Below are 22,430 nucleotides of genomic sequence, written 5' to 3' on the forward strand. Positions count from 1 at the left end.
GAGAGAGGAGTCATAAAAGGAGGGCAAGTGTTCTAAGAGAGGGGAAGAAGGAGAAAAGATTGCCCTGTGCGATGCCATGGCAAAGAGCAATAATAGAGAAAAGAAAATAATGCCTTTGTTATTAAGATTTGCTATAGTTAAGCCGTCACTTTCTCTAAAATAAAATAAAAAAATAAACAAACAAATAAGAGGTCCAATAGACAAAAGCTTAGTTGGTATCGAGGTCATCACGTCCACCACCACCAACCCCCGAAGTACGTGACCCCACGTAGCGGACGCCGTGCATGCACGCACGCACGGATCCGCTTCTCCTCTTCCCCCTTACATTTATTTATTCATTTATTTATTTTCTATTACGTGCACTGCACCACCTCGCTTTCTACCCGTCCACCCACACTCCACAGGCCGCAGCCAAGAATAAACTCCAAAAATTATATTTCTATATATAAAAGAGAGAGAGAAAAGAAAAGGTGGCGACGATGATATCAAGAACTGTGGGGCCCACCCCACTATTCTTTCCAAACGCTTACTACTTTTTCGAAAACGCACTGTGCTCTGGGGGCGAGGGGGTGGGGGGGGGGGGCTTGCTTATTTACCAAATCGCCCCTGCACCCACCTCCTGCACCGGGTCTGCGGGTTAATCGGATCCGGGTTGCAAATTTGGTGATTTAGAATGCCTTGTTAATACTCTAATAATTAAAGAAAACAAACCCTGTTAGATGCCATTTTCTTTCAATTAAGACCTTGTAATATTGAAAAATTATATATTAACTACGTGAGTTATGACCTATACAACCTGTTGCTTGGCTGTATTTCTTGAATAAGAGGTAGCTAATTGATGAGTAAAGCTCTAATTTACCAAAATAAAACTAGATTTAAAACACCTAATTAAAAAAAGAAACCTTTGATTAATTATTGGTTGTAGATAAAATTATCGGATCCTACTTCTTGCTCCGATAATGCCAGCGGATATAACAAGGGCAGTTTTGGAAAAATGAGGAAATACAGAAGAATACCGTATAAGACCTTGAGGGGAGAGAGGAAGAGAATAATTCGCGCTCCTCCACCCGTCTCACGTCTCTCTCTCTCTCTCTTCTCTCTCTCCCCTTCTTCTTCCCGATCTCCGTTGTGGGAATTGGGAAAAAAGAAGGGTAGAACACCGAGAACTCATCCATCTCATTCTCAAAACCCTAGAAGTCTTACCTCTTGTAATCTCGTAGAGTTCCGAACCGACGATCTCAATCTCGCCTTGATCTGATCTCGAATTGGCCGGGAAGCCGTTAGATCTGGTGCCGGAGCTGCCCGTCTGGTTCTTGGTTGGATCTTGTCGCCGTTCTTGGAAGGGTTGGGCTCGATTTGGCGGCGGCTTCACTTCAATTGGTGATTAACAGGTTTGCGACCTTTGTTTGATCCCCAGATGTTTTTTTTGTTCATGTTTCCTTTCTATGCTTGTTTCTTTGGTCGTTTAAGTCGTAATTTTGATGGGGCATTGGTTTGCTGGAGGAATAAGGGTGGCTTGTGTAGATTAGAGTTTGAAGTGACGCTTATCATGCGTAAACCTTAGTCTCTTATCCCCATTTCATAGCACGCTGATCGAGCTGTTTAGGTTGATTCTTCTTTGCTCTATTTGTGAATTTTGTAATCCTTGTAACTTGTTATTTCTATGAAGGTGTAATTTTAATGAAAGAGATTTGCTGTATTTAGATTAGTTACATACTCTGCAGTAAAATGTTTGTTAGTTCACAATGCTTATCAGGAAAGCTCTTTGCTCGTTGAAAAATTGTGACGTTATATTTGAGTAATATGAAGGGTCGAGGATTTTTCTCATGGTATAAATTTGAGTCTACAGTAAGTTTGAAAACATGCTTGTGAGATTACAATAGATGGTTCATATATTTATTGAAATTTCTGGTGGCAGGAGTTCATCAGTGGGCTGGGCTTCTGGTTATTTTCTCTGAGACCACTGTGTTCAAGCTATAAGATGTCATGAACCATGGCATGAAATAATGACGTTTTGCTGGTTGTCTTGTGCTGCTGAAATCTTATGGCATCTTAGATGGGTTTAGTTTGTTGAATAGGAAAATGGGGTATTTTCTGTCCAATTTTTCTTGGTCAAAATCAGAAAGGCAAGGGGTTTTATCTGGAAGCTATGTGGAGGAGCCATCAGGTGCCTAACTTCTGTCTTCAGATACATGGACTAGAGGGATATATATGACTTCCGGCAAGCCCTTGCTCTTGTCACCATCCTCCCTTGCAGAGTCATCAAAAGCAGAGGCACCACAAGTCTCAAAATTAGGTTCTTTTGGCTGTCTTTGCTCTTCCACTTCGTTCTCTTCTTCTACATATGAGGACTGTGAGAGTCGTTCTTCGAGTGTATTGGATGGAAGAGAAGCCGTCTCTTTTAGTGATAAGAATGTCTTGCCAAGACATCGAAGGGCCTCTCTTTTGAGCCAGACAACATGTGAGTTCCAGTCTGCAGATACTCAATTTTTTCAGCGTTTTTCAGTGGAATGCCCTCAAAGAGAAGGAAATGAATCTGCATCTTGGGGTATGATGGAACTACAACACTTCCCATCATCCCTAGGAATTTCCATGTTGTCTGCTGAGAAGGAAAGACCAAACAAATCTCAGCAGGTCCGACATAAGAGTGCTCAGTTTGAAGACCCATTTTCTTCTGAGTGCGATCCGAGAGTTATATATATTAATGATCCAAGGAGGACGAATAGTAAATATGAGTTCACAGGGAATGAGATTCGAACTAGCAAGTATACCTTGATAACTTTTCTCCCAAAAAATCTATTCATCCAGTTTCACCGACTAGCTTATTTGTATTTCCTGGCTATTGCTGCTCTGAATCAGCTTCCTCCTCTAGCTGTATTTGGCAGAACAGTCTCTCTTTTCCCTCTCCTCTTTGTGCTGTTCGTGACTGCTATCAAAGATGGCTATGAAGACTGGCGGCGACACAGATCGGATAGAAAAGAAAACAACCGAGAGGCACTTGTTCTTCAGTGCGGTGAATTCCGAATGAAGAAATGGAAAATGATTTGTGCTGGAGAGGTCGTAAAAGTTCATTCTGATGAAACTATTCCCTGTGACATGGTCCTGTTAGGGACTAGCGATCCAAATGGAATAGCATATATCCAAACAATGAATTTAGATGGTGAGTCAAATCTAAAGACAAGATATGCTCGGCAGGAAACTGTTCTTATGGCTTCCGAAGGTTCATTTACAGGGTTGATTAGATGTGAGCAGCCAAACAGGAACATTTATGAGTTTACAGCCAATATGGAGTTCAATGAGCACAGGATTCCACTCGGTCAGTCAAACATTATCTTACGTGGCTGTCAGCTTAAGAACATAGATTGGATTATTGGAGTTGTAGTCTATGCTGGACAGGAAACAAAAGCAATGTTGAACAGTACAGCATCACAATCCAAAAGAAGCAGGTTGGAAAGCTACATGAACCGAGAGACCCTTTGGTTATCAGTTTTTCTCTTTGCTATGTGTGCAGTTGTGGCTACTGGAATGGGGATATGGCTTATAGGTCACAAAGATCAGCTTGATGTTCTGCCATACTACAGGAGAAGGTATTTTGGAGGTCAAGAAACTGGAGAAGATTACAAATTTTATGGTATTCCTATGGAGATATTTTTCTCATTTTTAAGCTCTGTCATAATCTTCCAAATAATGATACCTATATCACTGTACATCACAATGGAGCTAGTTCGGTTGGGGCAGTCATACTTCATGATTGAGGATAGATGGATGTATGATAGTAGCTCAGGCTCAAGATTCCAGTGCAGATCATTGAATATTAATGAGGACTTAGGTCAGATACGTTATGTATTTTCAGATAAGACGGGTACACTGACTGAAAACAAGATGGAATTCCAGAGGGCCAGTGTTTATGGGAAGGATTATGGAAACTCCTTACATGTCGCTAGTGACACATTGCAAGAAATAAGCGATGCAGGCAAGGTTATATGTTCCATGTTTATCTCATCTGAATTGTTATGTACTTATGTTTCAATTTTAGACCTTACTACTTAATTTGGATTACTGGAATATAGATAGCATTTCGATATTTTGGTTGTTTGATATTAACATTACCCTAGTACATCACTCTTGCTCCATATGATATGTGGATTTTGGTTTCTTCTATCATTAATTAAATCCAAAATTGACTGATGGAGAGTAAAAAAAAGTATAATATAGCTGCTAAACAATTGGAGCACAAGACTCTGATTGTTGTTGATTGACTGAGAATTAGTAAATCTTTCATTTATCATGCTTGAAGTTTTGATGACGAATCGCAATATGGGTATATGCTATAATCTAGTATGATCTTGATATCTATCCTCTAGTTGCTGCCGAATTGATTTAGTTATTATGGATTTTATCATTCTATCTTAACATTTGACAGATGATTCACCTTCAAAGACCTCTCTATTGTGCTTCTTCCTTCATTATTTCTGATTTTTGTCTGGTTTTGATCCTATGACATGGAGTATGGGTCAAATGGATTTTGTGGTGATGATAATATAGTTTGGCATAAGTGTGGTTCAATAATATCAGCTTATGATCCAATTCATGGTATATACGGTCCTTACAAGTTGCCTCAAACTCTTAGGCATAGATATGTTTCCAAATGCTTTGTTATCTTTCTCTAAGGTCTGTGTTCCTTTTAAGCTGGTTTGTTAAACCAGAGATGGTAAGTCGATGTGAAATCCTGTAGCTATCCTTAAGGAACACCTGGCCACCACTAGTACTTCTGAATGTTTACTACCTATTAGCTAGACTTACTAGTTACTCACTATGCATGGTCAACATAATGCTGTAAGAATTTACTATTGGTTCCTATATGCTTCATCAAATTGTTGCACATTTTCTCAGCATTACATCCTGGACTTGATCCAAGGTAATATCTGAGAAATTTTTATATATTTTGGCACATGGACGTTGACAGGTAGAGAAGAGTCTTAAGTTCATATATTTTTTTATCATTTGTATCGCTATAAAGAGACATCCTTTGTCTTATCAAAATTTTAGAAAGAAAACCTGCAAGGGTGCAACTTCTTCATGCGGACAGAGGTATACCATGTTGTTGTATCTCTTTGCTTTGAACTCCAAAGCATGAGTGCAACAGATATTTTTCATTACAGAATAATTTTCATCGATCTTCTCTTATTTGCAATATATCTTAGCATGACAAAAGTACAAGAATGTTGTACCTCGAATTTTTTTTATATATCCATTGCATCACTTTATTCCTTAACTATTAGAGCTTTCATCTTATTTATCCTCGAATTTGCACTTCTGATATTGCGGTGCTTGTTGTTTCCTGAATGGTGCAACAACTGAGTTATTAAGTGAGGTTAAGTCTCATTGTTTGATTTGCCATGCAGAATCATTGGGAGGACAGAATAGGAAGCTCAAGTCAGAAATAAATGTTGATTTGAATCTTAAGGCACTGTTGCGTAAAGGTTTAGTTGATATGGAAAGACTTGCTGCCCATGAATTCTTTCTTACTTTGGCAGCCTGCAACACTGTCATTCCAATGATGACAACAAGTTCTGCAAGCTCAGCCCAAGATCATGAAACAGAAGCAATAAATTACCAAGGTGAGTCTCCTGATGAGCAAGCTTTAGTAACTGCAGCTTCTGCTTATGGATATACTCTCATTGAGCGGACAACTGGTCACATTCTTGTGGATATTAATGGGGAGAAGACAAGGTAGGTTTTTTGTTTTGTAAAACTTGTCTATTTGTTGATTCGTTCATATATATCTTGCCATTTTATGGCATCAAACAGATTTCAAATTCATGAGTTGTTAATGTCAGAAATGAAGCATCAATTTTTCATGACTAAACAATTTTACTGTAAAATCAGGTTACATGTTCTTGGTCTCCATGAATTTGATAGTGTGAGGAAAAGAATGTCAGTGGTCATAAAGTTCCCTGACAATGCTGTGAAGGTTCTTGTTAAGGGTGCTGACAGTTCAATGCTTAGTATTCTGGAAGGGCATAGTGAGGATAAACTTGGCAATTCAGTGCCTGCAAAAATAAGACACGCAACAGAGAATCATTTGACTAGTTATTCATCTACGGGCTTACGAACATTGGTAATTGCTTCAAGGGATCTAAATGATATGGAATTTGCTGAGTGGCAAGAGAAGTATGAAGAAGCCAGCACGTCACTTATTGATAGATCAGCGAAGCTTCGTCAGGCAGCATCTCTTATTGAGTGCAATCTGAATCTTCTCGGGGCTACTGCTATTGAAGACAAATTACAGGATGGTGTTCCTGAAGCCATCGAATCCCTTCGGCAAGCAGGAATCAAGGTTTGGGTTCTCACGGGAGATAAGCAAGAGACTGCCATATCAATAGGTCTCTCTTGTCGACTTCTGACCCAATGTATGCACCAGGTTATAATAAATGGTACCTCAGAGGGTGAGTGCAGACGTCTTTTAGTTGATGCTAAAGCCAGATACGGGATAAAGTCTGCAGAAAACAGAACTGAGTCTATGATTGTGAACAAAGACACCTATGGGTTTGCTGATGCTCCAAAATTAACGACTTCCAATGTTCTAATGCCTGAGAATGGATCAGACGCCCCTACATTTTCTGGAGCTGTCAATGACATGTCTGAATTCTGCAGAGAGGAAGTGTCAGTTTCTGATACCCCCTTAGCACTCATAATTGATGGGAACAGCCTTGTGTACATTTTAGAGAAAGATCTTGAGTCAGAGGTTTGCCATTTAATTCATAGTAATTTTCAGTAATTTTGCTTTTCAAAGATGTTGAACTCTTTGCTAGTCTGGCTTCATAGCCTAGCAGCGATGATGCATGGTTGCATTTTTCATTTGAATAGGGCATTCTGCTTCTCCTATTCTATTTTAGAACAACAAGTGCTTCATACTGATATGGCGTTATAGTTTTATATATTGTATTTTCTGTTTTGCAGCTATTTGATTTGGCAACATCCTGTGAAGTTGTTCTGTGTTGTCGTGTGGCTCCTCTGCAAAAAGCTGGAATAGTTGATTTAATCAAAAGCAGGACAAATGACATGACCCTGGCGATTGGTGATGGTGAGATCATACTTTCTTAATTCTTCACCTAAATAGTCTATGGTTTCAATTCTCCCATCCTATGGGTTCATTTAAGATTTTCTATGCTGTTATTACTTATTGCATCCATCTTGACTCCGAATGATCAATTTTTTTCTCTTTTGTCATGCAGAAGAGATATAAGCCTGACAATATTGTCTTATCTCCTTAATTGAACTGAATATGAATTTGTTCTTTTTTCTTTTGATTGATTTCTTGCAGGAGCAAATGATGTTTCAATGATCCAAATGGCAGATGTTGGTGTAGGGATATGTGGTCAGGAAGGTCGTCAAGCAGTGATGGCATCAGATTTTGCTATGGGGCAGTTCCGTTTTTTGAAGAGATTACTTCTTGTACATGGCCACTGGAATTATCAACGTGTTGGGTACTTGGTTTTGTACAACTTCTACCGGAATGCTGTATTCGTACTAATGCTCTTCTGGTATGCAAGTCGAGCTAACCATCTATACCATCCTGATTTTTGTTTGATCACCATCTTAAATATATATATATATATATATATATATATATATATATATATATATATATATATATATATATATATATATATATATATATTAGAAACAAATTGAATAACCAAACATATAATTTAGCCTAAAATTAGCAGTTTAGGCAGGATGATTTGCATAGTTTATTATACTTCTTTTAATATTTCATATTTGTGATCTTTGATTTTGAATCACCTTGAAATGGCTAGAGTGGACATAAAGATTAGAGGAAATGATGCTGATATTTGTCTTCTAATTGACCAGAAAGAAAGTAACGAAATTTATTTTTAATTTGTAGGAGAATTTCAATTCTATTTCATTGAGAATTAGGTCAAGACATTTTCCTTTTAATCTTTGTCTTTCTGGCTTTTGCATTCTTACTTGTAGGTTCTTTATTGTTCAAGTGGATTCTCTGGAACTAAAACATTTCAAATGATCAATTTTGGAGAGTATAGTATGATTAAGCACTGCACTTGTAATTCACCCAACAATTTTACTGCAATTAGTGCATGGTCAGCTTTTGTTAAGTGATAGACATGCACACATGTGCGGTGTGCCTTACGATAGGTCAATCATCTGATGGGTACAGTGGTCTACTTGTACAGAGTACAGATGGTTATTTCTGGAACATCATTGTAGTTGCCAAAGTTTCTAAATGTTGTTTGAGATGGCTTTAGTTTCAGTATTGCTGAATATTTTAATACTACTGGCAGTATAAACATTGTTGTTATTAAGTTTCAATTTTTCACCACCTGTTCCATCATGAAAAGGATTATCCTTCTTTGCTTCTCAACTCTGTTTTTGTAGTTCCTATTTAGTATTTATATTATAGTAGTTTTGACTCTAGTAGTTTGTTGAAAATAATGATTTCAGGTTCAAATAAGCAATTATCTTAATCATATGGTCCCCCTTTTCCAAGATGTTCCTTATATATCATGTTTGTTGGAAATTTCCTTCATGCATCACCTGATTCACTCTTTTCTTATGCCAAGCTCTTCTTTGATAACTATATGTATCTGTCACACTGAGTGCTACTCTTGAGAGCACTAAGAACCAGGATTTAAATAACAGAATTTTAGCACATGTTACTTTCTGGGAATTCAAGTTGGTCATAGTTATCTCTATGACATAAATGTGCAGGTACATCTTGTACACAGGATTTTCTGCGACTTCTGCTTTGACAGATTGGAGTAGTGTTTTTTATTCTGTCATATATACATCAGTACCCACAATAGTGGTTGGTATTCTTGACAAGGACTTGAGTCATAAGACACTCCTCTATTATCCAAAACTTTATGAATCAGGTCACAGACATGAGAGCTATAATCTACAACTCTTCTGGATAATGATGGTGGATACCTTGTGGCAGAGTCTTGTTCTCTTTTATGTTCCTTTCTTCACGTATAGAAACAGTTCAATTGACATATGGAGTATGGGAAATCTGTGGACCATTGCGGTAGTTATACTTGTCAATGTTCACTTGGCAATGGACATTCGGCGATGGGTATTTATTACGCATGTTGCAATATGGGGGTCTATAATTATCACATTCTTGTGCATGGTGCTGATAGATTCCATTCCGAATTTCCCAAACTATGGGTAAGTTATAATTGATCTTATACCTTTCTTGTGTATATGTTTATATGTCTGACAAACAAATTTACTAATCAGCACATTCTTATGACCTGTGGCAGGACAATATACAATTTCGCCAGTTCAAGGACTTATTGGATGAATATTTTTCTTATAACAATTTTAGCGTTACTTCCTCGATTTCTTTGCAAATTGATCCATCAGATCTTTTGGCCTTCTGATATTCAAATAGCTAGGGAAGCTGAAATACTGAGAAAGCTGCCAAAGCAGTTGGGATTGAATCCTAAAAATGATATCAGCTAACAAATATGATGTTATCAGTTTAATTCTTTTGATGGGCTTAAAATGGGAGATTCTTCATTTTTGAGCTTGTCTCCATCAAATTCATGGTAAGCGTGTTTCGTCCATTTTTCTTACTCATATTATTGCATTATTTTTTTGTTATCTCCTGTCAATAGTCAAATATGATTTGCCATGTTGTCGTTTTTTGCTTCTTACCTCAATTGGACAAGGTAAATTTTGAGAATTATCTTGTGTTATGTAGGATCAAACAGAGAGATTGTAAGATGTTGGCCAGAATCCACATAACTACACATGTGATATTTCTTTCCCTTTAATTTTGTCTTTTTATTTTGCATAGGAGTTGTTGGATTCACAGTTTTCCGTTGACCATTCCCAATGCATTCGAGCAACCAAATCATAATTGAAAGATTGTAGGATGACTTAACAGGATAGTTAGTGATTTTCTTCTAATTTGACAAATTTTAGGACCTGACATTATTGAAATTGCTGGATGAGTTGCATTTAATAAGATATCCATGCCCGAGGGGGTTCTTTATATCGATATAACAATGTGAAGTTTCTTTTTTTGCCTGCAATCAATTCACTGATGGGTTATTGATCATCATCTATCAAATATATTAACCTCTTTTGGAAAAAAAAACAAGTAATTCATGGAAAACTGTAAAGGGAAAATATCTTGCTACTATTTTTGTCTTCATACTTTTCTCTCTTTCGTGATATAACAAAAAGGAAGTATATTATACCCCTATCTCATCCAATGACCTTTGAGGCAAGGATATTAGTAGAATATCTACACCAATTTGCATATTGCCTAGATCTTTGCAATTTATATTTTTGCTCTGTTTAATCATGGGTCCATCAGAAGTCACCTCTGGGTGATCTAAATTGTCTATTATCTAACCATTGACAATTTGATATGTTAGGTGATCTACTGGCTGTTTAGATGATTTATGTATGCAGAAGTCTGTCATTTCTGTTAATATGATGAAACCAAGTAAAGAAAATAAAAATAAAAATGGGGGAGGGGTGTCTGATGTCTAGAGCAACATGAACCTAGAGATTATCTTTTTGGCCCTGAATTACAGCTGCATTGTCTCAGAGTATCTTTTAGTCTTTTACACATCTACATGACAATCCACATGCCCCTGTCAATCTCATACATTCAAATTGAATCTGATTTATGATTTGACTAGAAGATTTAATTGCTATATGTGTCCAAGCAGGAGAGGAAAGAATAAATGGTGTCTTGGAGGTTGAAAACACGGCACTCAATTCACAGGATGGAAGGTTTCCAGGAATACCTACGGGATATTTAGGATTGCGATTGCTGTAAAGGTGGTGTAATCACATGATAGTGTACAGATAAAAACAAATTTGTGAACACGGATGGAAAGCTTGAAGAAATAGGCAGTAAACTACCTAGGTGTGAGGATATTTCTACGTCAATATTTTCCCCCTTATTCTTTTTCAATCTTTTGTATATTCAAATTTTATTTAAGAAATTGAGCTTAGTTTCTTAAGCTTTATACGGTTCTGGTAGAATGAAAATTTTCAAGCTTCGGAAACTCCGAAAGCAAAAGAATGTTATACTGTTATACATCTGTGCGGTAGCATGGCAGTCAAGACACCATACTGTTTTCTTACTATTATAGTGAAAGAGCAGTGAGGACTGATATATTATTTGAGCTCCTATCATTGAATTCACTGCAGAACCAAGTGTATTTGATGGATGAAGTGCAGGAATCTATGCTGTTATAGCTTCTAGCTGCAGTATAACATTGCAAAATTCTCTTTGGATTGGTTCTGAAACTGATCGGATCTGAGACACTGGGTAAGTAAAATCGGTTTAATTGTCTAGAATCGTGACATGGCTACTACTTACTACATATCAATCTTGGCAGTTTCTCTTTCCCCTTACAATCATCTCTCTATCCACCTACATAATGATACCACTTCTATACTGCTTGTATTTGTAGAATGTTTACAACTGTCTATGGATGGGTAAGCCATTTTTCTTATTGAATAATATGATAAATCATGTTGTGGATTGGATCTACAGCTCCATGCACCATTCATTCATTTATACATGTAGAGCATCAGACTGTAGCAATCACGTCAAACTTATTCTCTCTTGTGTTCTGTTTAGCTTTAGGCATTGCAAATTGACCAGTTTGGTGATAGAAATGGACATTAAAAGCAACTTGCCACAGGATTTGCTATCATAGTTCCTTGTATTTACTGCATCTATCCTTAAGAATACTCTGCTGCTGCATCCAGCCCCAGGGTCTTGATACATTATAAAGCATACATGCAAAAAATATCTACATTGTATCCGACTCATATCATTCAGATAATTTCAATTTGCTATTATGGGCCCTAATGGGATAAGCTCAGATAGTTACAACAGGCATAGCTCATAACGAATGTGATCGTGCTAGGATTATTCAAGTGATTCGTCTTTTCTTTTTTCCCTTGAGAGAAGTATAATCTTAATCGTATGAGTAATCCTGAATGTTGTTTTTAACTAAGTATGCATCATTACGTCCCAATTTCTCTCGAGAAAAGAGCCAGGTGATCAAGAGTAATAGCCCTTTGCAATAACAGTTTATGGTGGTTTAATTGAGACATCAAAAGTTCTCATTATTTCTTTCTTTTTCTTTTTATTTTTTAAAAAAAAAGGCTTTGGTTGACAACAATTACAATAGGTTTCCCTGGGGTAAGTACGGGCCTCTCCAATGCATTGGAAAGAATGTACCCAACCCCATAGGACTACCATGCTAAGCAACTTACAACCAAGCGAGACCCTTGTCGAGAGTTTAAGAGACAAAGTCCGTGTTGGTTTTATGTATTTGTATCTTGATTATTATGCAGGGAAGAATGAATGGCCCGATGATGGTAGAGAGCGCTGCCTTTGGATGCCAAGGCAGTGGTACAAAGAGACAATCGACGAGAAAGGTTCTGTACACCCCCCAGGCTAGCAGAGTAAACTATTTAGGGCACTGCTGGCATTGCTAATCTCTGTGACAAATCTCAATTGTTCACCTTGAAAATAATAAAAGGAAATGAGCCTTTTTAAATAATAATAATAATAAAGAAGTAAATGAGTGTTAAGTACGTGGATCTCAATTTTAACAATAGGAGCAAATATATAAGGTATTTGCTTTAAGTTTATGAACTCTCCTCCTAAGCAAGTTCAGGTAACTCTAATTTGGTTTAGTAATCAACATCTTTTTATCTTTTTTATATAAAAAAGAGACCAACTAATCAAGTCCAAAACTTAGGATCAAACCAAACAAGACCTAATTTCTTAGTCCCTGTTCACATTTGAAATAAGAATAGTCTTATTCTAGAATAAATCTTTTTAAAAAATATATTTAATACGACACAAAGTTAATATTAAAATATTAAAGAATAATAAATTTGTACAGAAAATTAATAAAATTATACACCAAATGATAAAAATAACTTTAATTTGGATGTAAATTAGGAGTAATAATTTCTTTTTTCTAAAATTATAATATTTTTATTATAAATATAGGCTTAAAATACTCCATCAATCTGTATTAAGAAAATAATTCCCAACTAGAATACTTCCTCTTATTCTTTTATTTTTATTTTTATTTATTCTTTAAAATAGATAAGTGAGAACTTAATTCTCCAATTAAACTAAATAACGAACAATTTATTGTTCAAACAGAACGCATCTAAGAGAATAATGCTGCATGTGAATCAAGGAACCAGGAAAAAACTTTTTTTCCCATGCCGAGTGCTACATTTTTCAAGATATATGATATAGATGTTGAACTCCAATATCCTCTTTGATAGTAACTATATTTATCTTTTTTTTTTTGGAGAAAGATTAAAGATGTGTCAATCTTTTGTACACCTTTTCATATAAATGTCAGCCAATCAATTTTTCTCACTATTTTTTTTTTTAAATTTCAAGTAGTAAACATAAATAGCACATAACTATCCATTATTCTCAAATTATCTCCCCTGCTATTCCTCCTCCCATGTAATCCATCTTTTACCTGCCTGGCTTCGTTTACCAGACCCATTACTCATCTACTTAGTCGCCTTCATAGAGAGCCCAAAATTAGATACATTCTGGAAACGTAGGGAAATCATCGGAAATGGCGTCTAGAACAAGGGAGTTCTTGAACCCGACCTGCTCCAAATTTGTTACATCAAACTTTCTGAGTGCATACTAATCAAAATGAGTAAATCATCAAGAGGCAATTCCAAGCACTTCTGGGAAGGATGATTGACACACAGAATATTGTTATCAATCTACAGTACCAAGCATTACAACAAGTACACTGAAAGTATAATACTTATATTCTCCAGATTTTGTATTCTTGATCTGAAACTCTTTCTATTTCATATATTCCTAGTGAACAGGTAATCATGTGAAAATATGAAGAGGGATGGATGTTTCCTACTATGAGTGAGGTTTCACTTACACATCTATCCTTTTATGCCATTCACCTATAAAGATTCCAGAGATTTAGTAGGAGAGCCATATCCACGTCAGCTGATATGAAAGTTCAATTTCCTGGAAGAGGATATTGCAAAATGAATCATACATTCATATATTAGATATGAATAAATACAACTGCTTTGCCCTTTAATAGACATGAACAGATGATATTGGAGCATTTGGAAGTGTGCTTGATTCTTTACATGGATGATTTACAGAGGCACTGGTTTATGGAAAGTAAATATTAAATTTTTAATCACACAACTAACACAATTGGATAAAGGAGTAAATAGATCAGGAGAGAATCCCAATAGTAAAAAAAAGTTTACAACAGTACAAAGCATTTTACAATAAATGGTTTGTAGTAAAATCAAAAGGGGAAAAAAGATTTAGTCAGAATTAATTGAAATTTGAAGAAATGTAGTAGAAGTGCGATTTTCAGTGCCCATGTCAAAGTGTGTTCACATGCACATATTAGCCTGTGCTTCTTCGCTAAGGTGTCATGATGTTAATCATGTTTTTAATTTGTCCATTGTGAAAAAGTCATTGTACAAGAAACAATCATTATTTGCAAGTGTGATGATTAACTACATCAATCCTTTTCTAGGTTAACATGGTTTACAAGATATGATGTTAACATACCTGCATCATAATGCAAGAATTTGAATCCCATCTAAAGGTAGAAGTTTTTCACTCCCGCTTATCCTCCTCAAGGTCATCTCCAAGACCAAACACATGATCTGCAGCCTTCCTCTCCTTTCTTTCCAGCTTGTTTACAATATCTCCTATTCCTTTGGCTGCACTTCCTGTGAGTGAAACTCCCTCCTCATCAAAGTCATCACCAGTATCTTCTGAATATGCATATCTGTAGAAATTTAAACAAAACATTTACAACACAAGAGAAAACAAAATTTTGATTATGGAGGAAAGAAGATAGTTTTTGCCACTTCCTAATTGTCATAGTAATAATTGCAGTATAGCCAAGTTCCACTTTTAAAACTAACTCCTAATAAGACACAAAATTTACTTTTCCAAATAGCATGCTTATGTTCTGCGCTATCTTCTGATGGAAAGATCTACTGACTGATATCAGAAAGAGAGAATAACTAAGACTTATCTGCATACAACCCAGAATGATAGTATAGCAAGGACCCATTGAATACTATCAGCTATTACACATTATCGTTGGGGCAATCATATCTAACTCAGTATGAAAGGTAATCATGCTCAATCAAATCTCCCGGCATTTCAAGTAGGTTATCAACAGATATTAAGCATAGAGAAACGAGAAACTATATTACAGATTCCATAAAATTACTTCTGTAGTTCTGTTAACATCAAGGTCTACATAAAAGGCCAGAAAAAGCTGGTATAATTTTGATATAATACAATTATTTCAATCAAGCACTGAGATTAAAAGAAATTATACTTCCTGAAAAGGGCTGACCATCCGTCGAAGGAAGTCAAATCCCATACTGTTGTATGAGAAAAATAAAAATCAAACATTAGGAAAACCTATATGGCTATATGAAGTCCAATGGGGGAAGTCCATTCTGCCTACAAGATGAGACTTGTTATCCAGAAACTGAGTAAATAGGCATATGATAAGAAGCTAACAATGTAAAATTTATGATACAATTTATCATATCTAGCAAAAGTTCCACGAAGATTCATGGAACATAAGACGGAAACTGAATGAATTATGTGGGAAAATTATTTCAGAAAAAACTAGAGAATATCAACTAGAAAGCAACATTGAAAAGAGAAACAAAAAATAGTATTAGACAAAAGAATATGTAAAGCCTGAAGCCTGAAACTTATAATTTCTTGAACAAATGTAATGGCTTGCATATGAAGGAATCCAATTTCCCTCTTCCAATATGTACTCTTCATATGCAAATCATGTAAAATGTTGTGGTACTTTCTGAATACTCTTTGATCCAAAATTTTACTATAATGTTAAGTTTGCCTGTGCAGTAAATAAAAGTTACTCTTTTAATAGTTATACTGATATCGTTTTCATCAAAATTTCCCTAAACCAATTTACGCTATAGATGAAAAAATTAAAATTGCCTAATTAAAGTAAAGGATCATTGTTACAGTTAATTTTAAGGTAACTTTAATTTTCCGTAGCTGCAGTGATCTTATATTTCCAGATAAATATATAAATTATTTAGCGGAGATCTTGGCTGGTGATAAAATTGTTTCTGTGATCAATCCAGATTATAATGTGCAAAGTAAAAATAAGTTTCAATTCAAAGACAATTTTGTTATGAATAAGATTCAGGAATGCGAGAAATGATGAGAATTGTACCTTGTTGGATTATGAGATGGAGCCCAGAGGATGCAAATGATTGCGAGGAGTGCATATGAGAGTAAATTCCAAAATGCTGGGATGATCCAAGCCCTTTGCCACAGTTCACTCAATGGATCGGTAGCATTGAAGTACAGCTGCATTTCATAGTTCAAATCATCAGGTACTCTGTCTACTTGAAGCAGATGCATATGTAACTAAAAATATCAGTGTCCATTATAACCAATTTGTGCATCTGTTTGTTGCAAAAAAAAACAAAAAAAAAACAAAAAACAAAAAACAAAAAACAAAAAAACAAAAAAAAAGAAAAGAAAATATGACTAGCTGTTAGCAAATTATGAATCTGTTTCTGGTGATAAGAAAAAGTCATAAGATTGTCCTCAATTTTAGATATTAGTGTTTGCAGCCACCAGCCAGTTCATCTGCCCTGTAAAATTATTGTCTATGAAACCAAGTTTAGCAAAATATTCTTAGGAGGTAATCTTATAATTCAAGAAAGATGATTCAAATTCAGGAGATTCTGATAGGACTACCATAGCCTAAGGAACTGAATGTGCAAAATGTATGCTGTGATCATAAGGAGTAAACTAACTTATGAACTGAAACTTGAAGTTCAAAAGAACTCCTTGGCTTCCCTAATTGCATGTATTTAAAGCATAGCAGTACTGAGATATAGATGGAATTTCTACTACAACTTGAAAACAAGCCTTCTAACTTTATGTAGTCTCCCTAACTAGCTAAAAGCAACTGCTTTTGGAATCTGAGAGCAGTGCAGCTTAGGTGTCCTTATGGTCATTAAGTCATGAAAGTTCTAGCATACAGTGGAATTACACAAACCCATTGCAGTGGCATTACACTAGTAGAATAAGATTTTTTTTTTTTTGGGTAAAGTATGAACTTATATTTCATATCCATATGTTTTACAATGTTCATTCCAAGAAACTGTTCATCTCATAACTAAAAAAACTGCCTTCATCTTGATCTAATATGTCCTAGATTAACATGTAGAATCTCAACCCCCTGCAAGTTGTAAAACCTCAAAGTTCAGTTTCAAGGCAGAAGATGAGATTGCAGAGTGAAAGAGCCAAGAAGGCGAAGTATATGAGGTCATTTGGCTTCATATATCTAGAAAAAACGCATCTAAACATATAAAGTATAATATTAAAAAAAAAGTTTACGGATTCCATGAAATATTATTTCCAAAGATTAGGATGGGCTCACATGCAGCATATTGACATCCACCTTAATTAAGTGGATGTCAAAATACATTCTCTCAAACCTTTAATAGGAAGAAAAGAGGAAAGATATCAGACTTTCGTTTACATTGATTTCTCATTTAACACTAGATATTGTGTTTTGAAACACAAGAAACAAAACGGCCCCTATGTGTATAACCATATATGTTTTACTGTCATACAACTGGACAAATACAAAGTCTACACAGGAACCCAATAAAACCATAGCCCACCTCAAACTGCCTTCAAAGAGAAACTGGTCATCCTAGTCTGGAATTCTAACTATAAAGTACATGCTGATGATGCCCAGATATGAGAAACCCAACAATGAACTGGAAGCATGTCTCCACTAAAAGTGATAGCAATCACAGAGTCTGTGCCAAGATATTACGTTCCATCACAACAAATATGCCTAGAAGCATACCTGAATAATCAAACCTTATAGAACCAAATATTTTCTTGAACTGACACGCAATGTGAAAAATGTGAGCAGAGAGATGGTAATAGTGACTAGTGAGAATTCCAATGCCATTTCCCAATTCAAGGTTTATATGAGTCGATACTAACCAAGGCATAAAGAATCTAATTTTAATTGATTAGGAACTCCATTTGTAGGGTGAGGATAACATGAGATTTGAATGGCAGGTACATCAACCTCCTAGTAAGAATGACTACAAGTGCAAATTGCTTCAATTTTAGGTCCTAAGCATATCCTATACCACTATATACTAAACTTTACATGCATATACATTGTTAGCATCTCCGTAATATATAATAGATGTCACGTGTGACAGTTGGGAGGCAAATATATCCGTTTCTTGTTATCAATATTGCTGTAATGAGAGGTGGATAGAAGTATCGATTAACCAAACTCTCCCTTCTAATAGAATTGCAAAGTTAGTTTCAAGCTGAAATGTCCATGGATAAACATATAACATGCGAACAGCAAGCTAAGCATTTGTGGACATCCTCAAGAATAATTGACAGGGAACATACCTCGTAACCAATCCACAGAACAGAGATAAGTACAGATGCTGCCAAGGAATTGGTGAACTTCCGATACAGATCTAGCTTAGCAATGCTTCTTCGTGACTGAAATATCATTCAAAAAATGAAAAGGAAATGAGAACACAGGACAATTTGAGTAATAAAATTATAAAAGATTGGTGTAAATCCATCTATGAATGATATAATATACAGGTGAAAGATCCATAAGCTGTTGCAAATAAAAAAAATTGGAGCCATATAACAAGAAGCATTATGAAGAGCAGCCTATCAAAAGTTAAATCATATATATTTTCTTTCTATGCTTCAACATCTAGTGTGCTTAAACAGCTCCAACCTTGGCAAAACTATTAAAAGAGGAGAAAAGAACAGTCATTATTTCTCAACCCATATTATACAAAATGTATCTTTTCTGAAAACTATCAGTAAAGCGTCAGCAATCAAACTCTTCAGTACATCCATATACAATATATAAATATAGCTCAACAAGCTAAATTTTAGTATTAAGCTTACATCAGTAACCCAGAACTGATAACTTCTAAAGTGACACTACAAAAAGAACATGAAGGCAATTACTCCAAAGGCAAAGGGTCAATTCTTGTAAATATACCACTCATTCTGTACTCGTGCTTTTTCATTTGCCTGCAGGCCGTAACCTAACCCCAACATCATTTCATCCCCTCATAAAAGTAAATCTTACCTCCTCTTCCTTGTGATCAATAAATAACACCTAAATAGAAGTCTAGTTGTTAACATCATGCCATAACTAAACAACTAATCGAGGTACAATATGGAGCAAGAGTGTGAATGAATTGGTGATTGGACATCTTAAGCAAAGTTAAAAAGGCCTAAAAGAACTTGGATAGATTACATAGATTCTTTATTTAGATTTTACAACGTGATCATACTCATCTGCTCCCACATACATATATAATCACATGCAGATTAGAGCAGCCATGCAAAGTGCGCCACAACAACTTGCTTTGTACTTAACATCATTTACGTTAGGTTGTAACAGCTTTTACAGCTAATGGAATGAAGTAGATATCTGTATCTGCTAATCCTTTTCAAAGAAGAAAGCATGTACATGGATAGTTAAAGAAGACAAGATAGTATGAATCATAAAACATCACCAGAGAATAGAACTTGAGCTTAAATATGATATAGAAGGAGACAGTACTAAAAATATATATTGCATATCTGATTCTGTACTGTTTAGCAACCTTTTGGTATATTCCATGTTAAAGTACAGTCCCACACTTATATCTTCTTTTTTTCCCTTTTGCTATTTTTTTCAGTTTTAGATGTAGAACTAAGACTATATAAGTCATCACATCAAAGAGAAATAAAATAGAAAAGAATAAAGTGTACTCAGGTAAAAATGAAGACAAGGTAAGAAAACAGAACACTAGCAACGGTTCCATAACATGATACTAAGAAAATTTACCTGCAGCTTTTCCAAAGTTTTGGATAGTGATGAAAATATCCAAATAATAAAGGTTGCATCAAGGAGAGCAACAGGCAACACTAGGAACAGCCTTGCTTTTCCAGAGAAGTCATTGATGTTTCCCAAATGTTCAACCAATTCAAGTGCCTCTGAAGCAATGAAGTATACGACACCAAGAAGAGAAACTCTAGAAGTTATCCCACCCAATGTTGGCCGAACAACACCATAACCCATGGCAACAACTAAGAGAAGAAGACGAGATACAGTCTTTTTCACAGCAGTAAATGTGACAGCCCACAAGGTTATTCCCATCGGTCTTGTTCCGGTTGAATTAAAGTTAGCATACTCAAAGTACCAGAAAGCCATTTCACACATGCCTAGAGCAATTACAGCAGTGATGTGGTAGTGAAGCTGTAAAATATCTTTCCAAAATCGCACAAATTTGAGAAACCAGAAGAGACCAAGTAGAAGATAAGCTAGTGACATGAAACCAAAAAATGTCATCAATGGAGCCATTTTCCCAGGAAGGTAACCTTGTGGATTCCGCCAAACTGTTCTACCTTTGATTATTGTTCCTTCAAGTTGAGGGTCGCAAAACATAAAATAAAGATAGTACATTCCAGTGGTATTTATAAATACAGCCTGAGTTACCATAGTTGCTTCTTCATTTGCACCATCAAAGAATGTCTGAATCCGTTTTGGCCAACCTGGGTTTTCCAGATTTGGACGAATAATAACTTCCCCTACTTTACAAGACTGCTCATTGTGAAGAGATCGATTACAACATATAGCATCAGAACCAAAGTATGTACCGCCAATCTTATCCCTATCCTTGATTTCAACTATTATAGCCTCCACTAATCCAGTACTTTGTTGCATGTCATGATGCCGGGATGCTGACTGCTTTGTCCTCCGAAATGTGATAGAATCAAACCTGAAAGAACAAAAGGACATTATAGCTCATTAACTTCCTATGGTAGTGGCACATTTATAACAGCATATACTCCACCAGACATCTAAATAAGCTCCTTGATGCTAGTTTTCCTACTTTAAAAAAAAAAAAAGAAGCTTTCTTTCAACTTATGCTGAAAGAATTTACTGCAGACTCTACATGTTGTCCACAGATAGAATGGCCTACATTGCTTAACAGTAGTAGTCCAATGTAATCAACATATAGTGGCTACTTTAAAGCATATACAGAAATACAATTACTGTTTTCTCTAAACCACGTTTTGCAAGATGGTGTCTTTTCCACATTGCCAAATGATCGTAAACAAGACCTATAAAACCTTTTAAACAACAGGTCTAATTACAAAAATAAAAATAAAAAATCTTTGTCAGTAATCACAACTCGCATTCCCAAAGTACACATTCTCAGCACAATCCTTTAATATCCTCCGAATTGGAAAAATAAGAACATAACTTGCTACGAGGATCAAGTCAATCAATTAGACGAGCTATCAAGAAATGGGGAACATCGGATCGAAACAGCTAGAAGAGGAATGGATCTAGAAAGATCGGCAACTTACTGGATGAAGGAGTTGCCCTCGGAGGAATTGGATCCCACGGAGGCGTAGAGGCCTTCGCTTCCCCCGTGGAAGAAGTAGGAATTGGATCGAGGCGCGAAGACCTCATTGGAGTAGTCGTGGATCGAGGCGAGAGCTTGGAAGGCGGAATCGCACAAGAGGAGCAGAAACCCTAGTAAACACCCTAGATTTCGAACGAGAGGATGGCTTCTGCGACGCATCCTTTTAGTCTCTCCTTACATAAGAGGGGGGAGATAGAGAGGGTTTTTAGTTCGAAAGTGAGAGAGAGAGAGAGATCGCTGGAGACGACTTCCGTGGATCGGTTACCGATGGCAAATATAAAAATATAAAAGGAAAGCAGTAGGCGAGAAATATTTCTAAGCAACACCTTGATTTATAAAGTAATTATAATTTATACCCTGCATCTTTATTATTTTAATTTAGCAAATATATATAGAAAATATTCTGAATTAAATTTAAATTAACGCGGTCAGAATATATCATTAAGTAGAGATATTTTATTTTAAAATAATTAAAATATTCTTAGTATGATTTAATTGAGAGTATTTTTATAATTTTTTTTAGTTTAGTTAACTTAACTTAGAGATTTAGTTAAGTTTAAATAACTCATCTAATGATAGGATATTTTTTGCACGCATTCGCTAAATTAAATGACTTGATTTAAACAGTAAAAATATAGAATATTAACTATAATTTTATTAAAAAACTAAATATTATATGCAAATTTGTCACTACAATAAGATACCCGATAATTATAAAAATATAACTATCCTAACCTTTAAAGCAAATTTTATTTTTAAAATGCATGTAAAAAATAATAATAGTTGAAGAGTCTAAATAAAATTATCCTATAACTAAATCTAAGCTTATAAAAAGTATAAAATAAAATATG

General features: G+C 35.6%; 2 protein-coding genes across 3 annotated transcripts; one reads left to right on the plus strand and one right to left on the minus strand.

Annotated features, from left to right (window-relative positions):
• Positions 1 to 1,066: 1,066 nt before the first annotated feature.
• On the plus strand, positions 1,067 to 11,105 carry LOC140775414 (phospholipid-transporting ATPase 1-like). Of its 2 annotated transcripts, XM_073118692.1 has the most exons (10): positions 1,067 to 1,391; positions 1,919 to 3,973; positions 5,406 to 5,733; positions 5,890 to 6,748; positions 6,964 to 7,087; positions 7,328 to 7,547; positions 8,755 to 9,213; positions 9,309 to 9,596; positions 9,752 to 9,803; positions 10,734 to 11,105. In XM_073118692.1, exons 2-8 carry the CDS (start codon positions 2,212 to 2,214, stop codon positions 9,508 to 9,510), a joined length of 3,954 nt encoding a protein of 1,317 aa, XP_072974793.1. In that variant the 5' UTR covers positions 1,067 to 1,391; positions 1,919 to 2,211; the 3' UTR covers positions 9,511 to 9,596; positions 9,752 to 9,803; positions 10,734 to 11,105. The 2 variants fall into 2 exon arrangements, with proteins under 2 accessions (XP_072974793.1, XP_072974792.1); XM_073118691.1 differs by lacking the exon at positions 9,752 to 9,803.
• A 2,654-nt stretch (positions 11,106 to 13,759) lies between these two features.
• On the minus strand, positions 13,760 to 21,849 carry LOC140776625 (uncharacterized). Its single transcript, XM_073120383.1, has 6 exons — positions 21,521 to 21,849; positions 19,992 to 20,925; positions 18,536 to 18,631; positions 16,305 to 16,441; positions 14,633 to 14,855; positions 13,760 to 14,065 (listed from the first exon to the last, which is right to left on the minus strand). The coding sequence occupies exons 1-5, from the start codon at positions 21,736 to 21,738 to the stop codon at positions 14,681 to 14,683; spliced, it is 1,560 nt and encodes a 519-aa protein (XP_072976484.1). The 5' UTR covers positions 21,739 to 21,849; the 3' UTR covers positions 13,760 to 14,065; positions 14,633 to 14,680.
• Between the last annotated feature and the right edge of the window lie 581 nt (positions 21,850 to 22,430).

This window comes from Typha angustifolia, chromosome 14 (assembly GCF_048772165.1).
Source record: "Typha angustifolia cultivar Huaian chromosome 14, ASM4877216v1, whole genome shotgun sequence".
In the NCBI taxonomy this organism is placed as follows: domain Eukaryota; kingdom Viridiplantae; phylum Streptophyta; class Magnoliopsida; order Poales; family Typhaceae; genus Typha; species Typha angustifolia.

Bases quoted from the DNA above. Each gene is read 5' to 3' on its own strand.
- LOC140775414 (XM_073118692.1), top strand. From the start codon at position 2,212: ATGACTTCCGGCAAGCCCTTGCTCTTGTCACCATCCTCCCTTGCAGAG. The intron at 3,974-5,405 runs GCAAGGTTATAT...TTTGCCATGCAG, and splicing joins GCAAGAAATAAGCGATGCAG to AATCATTGGGAGGACAGAAT. The intron at 5,734-5,889 runs GTAGGTTTTTTG...CTGTAAAATCAG, and splicing joins ATTAATGGGGAGAAGACAAG to GTTACATGTTCTTGGTCTCC.
- LOC140776625 (XM_073120383.1), bottom strand. From the start codon at position 21,738: ATGCGTCGCAGAAGCCATCCTCTCGTTCGAAATCTAGGGTGTTTACTA. The intron at 16,442-18,535 runs GTATGTTCCCTG...TATGAAATGCAG, and splicing joins TTCTGTGGATTGGTTACGAG to CTGTACTTCAATGCTACCGA. The intron at 14,856-16,304 runs GTACAATTCTCA...AAATTTCTACAG, and splicing joins CCATCTCATAATCCAACAAG to ATATGCATATTCAGAAGATA.